Source organism: Xyrauchen texanus, chromosome 30 (assembly GCF_025860055.1).
Source record: "Xyrauchen texanus isolate HMW12.3.18 chromosome 30, RBS_HiC_50CHRs, whole genome shotgun sequence".
NCBI classification, from domain to species: Eukaryota; Metazoa; Chordata; class Actinopteri; order Cypriniformes; family Catostomidae; genus Xyrauchen; species Xyrauchen texanus.
In genome coordinates, this window is record NC_068305.1 from 20,281,481 (window position 1) to 20,289,887 (window position 8,407).

General features: G+C 40.9%; 1 protein-coding gene across 1 annotated transcript; it reads right to left on the minus strand.

Annotated features, from left to right (window-relative positions):
• Nucleotides 1–5,317: 5,317 nt before the first annotated feature.
• Nucleotides 5,318–6,826, minus strand: LOC127624425 (GS homeobox 2-like). The gene is made up of 2 exons (XM_052099244.1): nt 6,391–6,826; nt 5,318–6,112 (listed from the first exon to the last, which is right to left on the minus strand). The coding sequence occupies exons 1-2, from the start codon at nt 6,755–6,757 to the stop codon at nt 5,772–5,774; spliced, it is 708 nt and encodes a 235-aa protein (XP_051955204.1). The 5' UTR covers nt 6,758–6,826; the 3' UTR covers nt 5,318–5,771.
• Between the last annotated feature and the right edge of the window lie 1,581 nt (nt 6,827–8,407).

The following is an 8,407-nucleotide window of genomic DNA, read 5'->3' on the forward strand; positions in this document are numbered from 1 at the left end:
TGCTGATTGTACAGGTGCTGGAAATGTAAGCGCAGCATAGTTCTAGCTGGAAGACTAGCAGCTATACATCATCGCACCATTAGCGGGGTAACTCCCAGCCAATTACACGTAAACCATTGCTTTATATGTCTGCTCACAAGCATATCACAAGTCTGCTCACAACTTCGGACCACCAGACAGGGCCTATGGCAAAGAAAGACATTACCTTTCTGTTTTATATGCATCAAATAAATGTCATCTTTAAATTTCACTCAAGTCTGTGAGTCTTCCTGATAGAAATGAATTTCCCCTGTCTCACAAGCTGCTGCCTGTCCATCAGAAAGCTGGTAATACAATGACAGATAGACGTGGGAACAGAGAGCTGGTGTAGTTTAGTCTGGAGTATCACAAAAAGGATCCTTGCATATGTCCCTGGTCTGTCCAGATGTTGCAAGATATGATGCAATCCCATGTTGACTGCATCTTCCATCTTCAGGTGGGCCAACACCAGTCTCCAAATGATTTAATGACCACAGACATCAGAGAGACAGGTCTGTAGACATTAAGTCCTGTGATTTTTGGTTTCTTTGGGACAGGAATGATGATTGAGCATTTGAAGCAGCATGGGACTTCACATGGGATTTTTGAAGGCCTTTGTAGTTTTCTTTCATGATTGGTTTTCACCTGATTGTTTTCCCCATGTGTTCCTCGTTCCCTTGTTTGCCTTTGCCTTGTTAGTCTTTGCATGTATTGTTTGATGCACTGTGCTTGTTCCCTGTGTTTTGTTTCCTTATGTTCTGAGTTACTTTGCTTATCTTAGTTTTTATTAAAGCTGCCTTTAGATCCTCGCTCCTCGCCTGCCTCATCACAATTTCTCACAGACCTCAAGTCTACTAATTAATTCAGAACAATCAGCAGAGGAAACAGAGAGAGATATTATTTATTCATACTCCAAATAATAACACAGAATGCAGGTCAATTTAGTAACTCATACACCTGTAGGCGCTGGACATTGTTGAGATCTTGAAACTCTCATCCATGGAAATGCCACCTGTCCCCCATGCTCCTCAACACCACGGCCCATCCCATTGGTCAGATGGTATCATCAATGCTTAAGTCTATACTGGGAAAATAGTTTGCTGAAGGTGAGCGTCCAGAGAACTGTTGACACAGAGACAGCTCATAGGGCATGTCGTTTCCTTTCTCATGGGTGTCAAGTGAAGTATATAATGGTCCAGAATACTTCCCTTGCTCTGTGCTACTTAAATACCAACACGCAAGTGGCTCATGGCTGTCTGGTGTCTGAGATTTTATGTTAATCAATCTCGGACTCGAATCAACACCTGTCTGATTACCATGTGACCTCCACACAGTAGTTTAAAGTGTGCATGCATAAAAATATGCACCTGTGTGTGTACCAGATATCAGTCACATTGTTGTAGCAGTCTGGATACGTGATAGGGCGGAGTGCGGGCCAGGTCGTGATGCTACACACCTGGCTCCAATCAGGCTAATCAAGCCTCAGAGAGGGAGAAAGGCCGACTGGAGACTGCAGTGGGACAGAGAGAGAGAGAGATTTACGGGCAGCTGCCCGACACCTTTGTGTGTTTGTCTTTTTGTTTCAATTCTTCAACTTTTCAAAGAGAGTGTAAACTACTGCGTAAAGTTAAAATATTGACCGCTCATTTTCAGGAAAAGGTTTATGGGCCACTTATTAATAATTACAGATACCTCTCTCCTTCCCCTTCCACGCACATGTGACAGAGGTTTATGTTTTTGTCAGCCTATTATTCAGCTGTTTCAAGTGAAATTACTTGAATCTGTCGTCAGATCCTTTCATTCATTTTAGGTCAGTTTTCACACCTTTTCGCAGGAAAATGAAAAAAGTAGGCCTACAATGCAGATTTTGGTAATGACTTTGTTATTTGTTTGTTTAGTACTTTTTACTTAGTCACAGGGTCCATATTAAACTGCCACTGGACCCCTTATATGAGACACTGATCCCCCTAATAGCCAACTGAATAAGTTTGCCAAAGTAATTAATAATATCCTCTTCTCTCCTCTAACATTGTGTGATGGATATAATATAATCATATATTATCTCATTCAGAGCTTACCCCCTTTAAGAATGGCTAAATATTCGAATCCAGCCAAGCCACTAAGCAAACTTGATAATATAGTGGGCACGCTCAGGAGCACAACATTGGGACGCCTTAAAGAGGAGCTGACACGTCTCAGAAAGGGCCTATTCTAGAGAGCCTTACAAAAGTGCTCAGGACATATTGTGTGCTGACCGAGTTCCCACTAAATTAAGTCACAATGGACAGAACTGATGGGACACGTGTCTAGAATTCCCAGTTCCATCATCTTTGAAACATTTGGTTTTGGACGGGCACTCAGAGAGCCCTTGCCTGTCCTCGAGCCCAAACGATGCACGATGAGGGTGTCACATTGGCCACATTTTTCAACATCGTAGCTACTTTGCAGTTTGTGATTTCCGCGAACAAAGACAAAACAAGTTTGGGAGGCATTCATTGCCAGAGTGCCCCACTTCTCTCAAGGTAAAAGCAGCTGCAAGCTCTTTAAAGGGGCTTCTATTAATTGCTATTTGTCATGCGTAATTGCCCATTTTGCTTCCACTGTGCCTTGGCCTAATCTGTGAATATCTGATTTGTACTTTGTTTAATGTTTGGGTTTCATCATCAGAATCTCTAATATGTCTGGTACTGAACTGCAACGCCGTACAAGTCTATAGGCTAGGTTGGAACACACTATCACAGCGAAATCGTCAGGACTTCTAAATTTGGCTTATTCTTATGATATCATGGTACAACTCATTTAAATTCCTACGACCAGTGGTTGACAGTAACGAAGTAAATGTAATTCGTTACTGTACTTAAGTAGCTTTTTTGCGTATCTGTACTTTACTGAAGTATTTAAATTTAGGGAGACTTTTACTTTAACTCCACTACATTTTCAAAATCAGTGGTTCCTTTTTATTTATGAGTGGATAAAAACGTAACTGGTCAAACGAGCCACCAATCACAGTACAGCGCGCGCGCGCGCTTTGTTTTGAACTTGCCTTGGCGGCATCTACTAAGCGCGAACCAGGGGTGCGTTTCCCAAAAGCATCGTTAACGCTAACTCAAGTACATGGTATGTGTACTTCGTCCACCACTGCCTACGACTTTCACACACAATATCTTCCTATCATGTTTACACACTCTACTGGTTGGTTATGTTTAGATAAGGGCATAATATTAATAAACATGTCCTTAACGCCTTCTGCATTAGGCTAAACATCGGGAATTTGCACGTGACGAAGTCTTACAAATTTGTGAACAAAATTGCCACCTGATAAATTATTTACCACTTTTCAAAATAAAACTTGTTATTTATATATATATATATATATATATATATATATATATATATATATATATATATATATATATATATATATATATATATATATATATATATATATAATTTTATTTTTTTGCCTTGCCTCACATCCAATATAGGCTACATAGCCTACAGAGATAACTAACTACAGTAACTTAATAATAAAGAAGCGTTTTGTAAGTTATGCCATGTCTATTAGGCCTAGGCCTACTCATTGCCGATTGAAGGAAATTGGCCTGCAGATTTTTTTTGTTTTAATTGCAGAGAGTAAGTAGAAGTAAAATGAAGATGTCCTGGTAATCGTCATGAGCAAACTTAAGGCTTGAGTCTGATATTTGTAAAGTAACAAGTGTCCTGGGTCAGCCGTGTGATATCTGAAAAATGGGTGTATGTCCAGAACCGGCTGCAAACTCTTTTGTCAGGCCGTCTTTCTCTCTCACACCTGCGAGGGGTGAAGTCTAATTCGATTAATAAGAAATTCAATATATATTCATTAGGTGCCTTTCCTCGATAATATAAGATCGTGAAGCGAGACGTGAAAGGAGGCCATTTATTCCCCCTCTGAAAGGACCTGCGTGGGACCAAAATTTCACCTGCTTCCCCTCTCAATTAGGAATGTATCCCAAACTCTGACCGAACACGAGTTAAATTAAGCGTTCTCTAATTTCCTATCACCCCTCCTACGTAATCCCTCAATTTTCAGCATGCCCCCTCAATTTGGCCCAAGTTGAAAGGTTCAAATAGTGCCTAATGAAACAGTGCCTAAATCGTTTTCTCGCACGCGGAGGAACCCTGTAGACGTCTCGTGAAAGGCCTTGAGCTCGAAGCCGTCGGGGGTCCGCCGGCTAAATGTGAGTTCCTGGCAGGACAATCTAACCTGTCAAAGCCTTTGGCCAGCTCTGCGTAGCTTTCTTTCCTCTGTCGTATTGAAGGAATTGCTACATAAGCAACTAACGTGGGACAAAATTGCAATTAAACTTCTTTTCGGATTAATTTAACAGAGGGACAACAATTTCTTGAAAAGACCTGGAGATCAGGCGACGTATAATTGAGTAGCCCATCACCTGGCCTGTGAGACACACATTTTACCCTTTTGTGGCGAATATATGAGAAGAACACTTGAAAATAAGTTAAGTTAAACTATGCAATGAGGTGAACAGTAATACGTCGTTTAAACAACAACAACAACAACAACAACAACAACAACAACAACAACAACAAAACACTCAAGGTTTTCGCATTAATTAATACAATTACAGAACTGCAAACATGGACGGAAGAAAATATTACATGCGGAATGTTTCGATGCCAAACATGGGATGTTTTATTTTGCACAAATGTTCTTTTTAACGAAAATAGTAAAATATGTTTGGCGTCTTGTTAATGCACCTTTAAAACTATTGCTCACTTGTTAGCAATGTGTCATGCAAGAAATGCTAAACTTAAAATGTTGTATTTTGTCATATAAAATGCATGTAAAATGTTAATCGCACCCGTAGGTTGATACGGTTGAATTCCAATGTGTGTTACACTGACATATGAGTAGGCCTATACAGAAAATACTGTTCGCCTCAAACTTGGCACACACTTTTTCTCAACTTGTCACCTGCATATTAACGAACATAACGCACCGCCCAACTCAAGCTTCCTCCAGTTTAATCCTAAACGTTGTCAATAACATATTTATTTCATGTGATCAACACTTCATATTTAAGTATGTAATTACCATGCACGCAACAACTTTAATTTGATATGCATACATGTTTTGAAGGATTGTATAAAAGTTTCATTTCTAGCAATAATAGGTGTAATATGTGTATTTCAGTTATAATGCAATCAATAATATCCAGAACGCATAAGCGCACGTGACATGTACATTTTATTTTGTTTTAATAAATACAAATATACACTTTTTTATATATGCACATAAAATAAGGTGAAAAGAAAAACCTCAGTAGCACAGACTAACGGTCTGCATCGATTTACAATATCACACAGGGATTATTTTCTCTTCTCCAACAATGAAAATGTCCAACATTTACCCTTAAAAAAACAGGGACGACAGCTTGGTTTGTCAGTGGTCCTTTGGAACACTTTCAAAAGCATTTAGACTTAAAACTAAATGTAAAACTTTATTTCACTTAATTACCATTTCACAATTTGTCATATAATGCAGCTAGATAAGAATATCTAAAACAACTGACTGAAACAGTAAAACAATTATTTGAGAGAAAACGGGAATGAATTGACAGTAAACATCCACAATTTTGGGGTAGCCTAATGGAAAAATGGAATGACAGCGTCCCTTAAATTCAGTCGCTTTAACGGATCCGTTGAAATGTGCCATGTGTGGAGTCAAAATTAAGTCTGTGATGTTCTTGTCAGCCCTAAATGGGCGAAGTCTCCTTCTCCTCTGTTACTGATACAGGTGACAGGGATCCTTCGTCTTCCGAGCGCGGATAGTGTGTGTGATAGCCCGAGCATTTGCATTCTGCGTGCGCACTCAGTTGCGTACCTTTGCCTTCTTTCTTGTGTTTAACGCGGCGGTTTTGGAACCATATTTTTACCTGTTTCTCTGATAAGTTTAAGTATGTGGCGATTTCGATTCTGCGCAAGCGCGAGAGGTACATGTTAGATGAGAATTCGCGCTCCAATTCAAGAAGCTGAGTGCTGGTGAAGGCGGTGCGCATCCGTTTGCCGTTCTGTATGTGGCTGTTATCAGAGGCACCTTAAGACAAAAAGAGACAAAAAAAGTCGAATTTAATATCACTTAAATGGGTATAAACTTTGCTTACTAATTTAATAAATGCTAGCCAACACCAGTTCACCATTGTAGTGATTACATAATATTTCGATTTAACTATGGTCAATAGGTTTCATTTAAAGACAAAGTTAAAAAAAAAATTCAGTCTACATTATTGGTTTTCAATGCCAAATAGGTAAAGCTCACGCGCCTCATGATAATGAGGAACAAGTGTAAGTATGCGCGTGCACTCGCTCACTCACCTAAAGAGAAGCAGTGATACCTCCGAGGGTCAGTGACGCTGTAGCTTGTGGGTGTGCAGACTGGCGCTAACGTAGGGCTCTGTTGGTGTGCTATCCTCTGACAGAAAGTCGCGTCACCGGCGGAGAAGCCGTGTGCCTTCAGTAGTGGGATTCCGGCCCGGGGAGAGTGGATGTGCGAGGTGACGCAGAGCGGGCAGACACAGAAAGTGCCGGTTTTTCGGGACGGGCAAACAGGTGCAGTAACGCTCATCACACCGGGAGAGTGCATGCTGATGGGAATGAGAAAATCCTGACTCATGTGTTCCCTCAGAGCGGGGCGCGCAGGATCCTTGATAATTAAAGAGTCTACGTAGAAAGACCTTGACATGATCGCTCCTGGATGCGTAGATAGCCTACTGATGGTCTCAATAGAAACAGAGATCACACACTGATTGGGTTACGCAGTACTCTGTGGTCTTAACACTGTTCTGAAGCCCTCGGGAGTTGGCTTATGTTTGATAGTTCAACAAAAGGGACCCCAGAGAGGGCCGGCCTTTACGTCACCCTTTACGCGCTCATGGCCTAGGGCTTTATTACCTCTGTCCCGAGACACGTGATGCCCATGCGAGCCTCCAATCAAATCTTTGCCCACATCTAGTCATGTTTGCACCCAGATCCACTCCTCAACATAGGCAAAGCAGCTCTAATTGCTGGAGAGCTACCTACTGACTGTGATATATCAAAAGTTGCGCCAAACACATGCCAGATATTCAGGTGATGTTGAAGAAAAGTTTACTTTATGGCGTAGTAAACGGTCATACTTGCGATCACCATAATTATTGTCTATATCCTTGTGTATTTATCTACTAAATATTTAATAGAAAACATAACCTTAAACTAATGGGGTAACTATGCATCCTAAACATATTTGTAGACCTAAACGTAAAAAAATGTATATATATATAATCCAAAAGGATTAAAAAAAATAAAAGCTGCAAAGAAATTAAACGTTTTTTGGACCTTTGAAAAGTTTAAAATATCCACAATGGAAATCAAAGTTTAGTGGAGTAATAATTAACGGGATTTTATGATATGACTGCAGTAAACTAACTGTTTGCCAAGTAGCTTATTGTTTGTCTGGGAGTCTGGGCGCTTGCAATTTGATAGTGACTATGATTCAATTAGAAAGTGTTTATTGTGGAGGCTTTGGAGTGGATAAACAACCAACTATTTCAGAAATGCGTTAATCCCTCATCTTGTGATAATAATTAGCGGGTTTGATCTCTTGGAGGGTCAGCAGTGGGGTGAGCTTCCACTTTCATCTGTGCGTGAATGGCTCTTACCTCCACACACAGCGCGAGGAGGGCCAGTGGCGTGAGCGAGCAAGCTTTGACGAGGTTAAGTCTACCCAAAACGGTAGGTCTATCGGAGCCTAATTTACCCTCTACCCTTTAGGCAGACTTCATCTCGTGAAAGCTGTTTAAAGAGCACATCGAAAGTAATGCTGTCAGTCTGTAAGGAACACTCCTGCATGTGCAGGTTTGGCTGCAGTTAGGCTATCTCTGCTCACCTCACATTCAATTACAGGCCCGACACCTGAGCTGTTGAAAAACATGCAAAACACAGTAAAATGAGCCCTCATTCCGTGCGGCTTTTGTGGATGTTTTGGTAGGACTGAAAGTCTACTAATGATGATTGAGGGCAAAAGTCATGGGCAGTAATGACGATTTCACATCAGCATTTAGGGCTAATATCACCGAGAGGAGATTCCACTGCTTAGATTTCATAGTCATTTAATTGCTAAAATCAGCGTCATGTCTTCTTTTTAAACGAGGTAAAATATTACTTTAAATTGGGCCGAATTGGGGAGGCGAAAAAAACAAACACGTCTGTCATTCTGGCTGTAATTGTGGTAATGGGGGGAACAAGGCGAATAGGACATGAGGGAGGGAGAGGGAGAGAGAGAGAGAGAGAGAGAGAGAGAGAGAGAGAGAGAGAGAGAGAGAGAGAGCGAGAGCCGATGCAGAATGATTCGCGG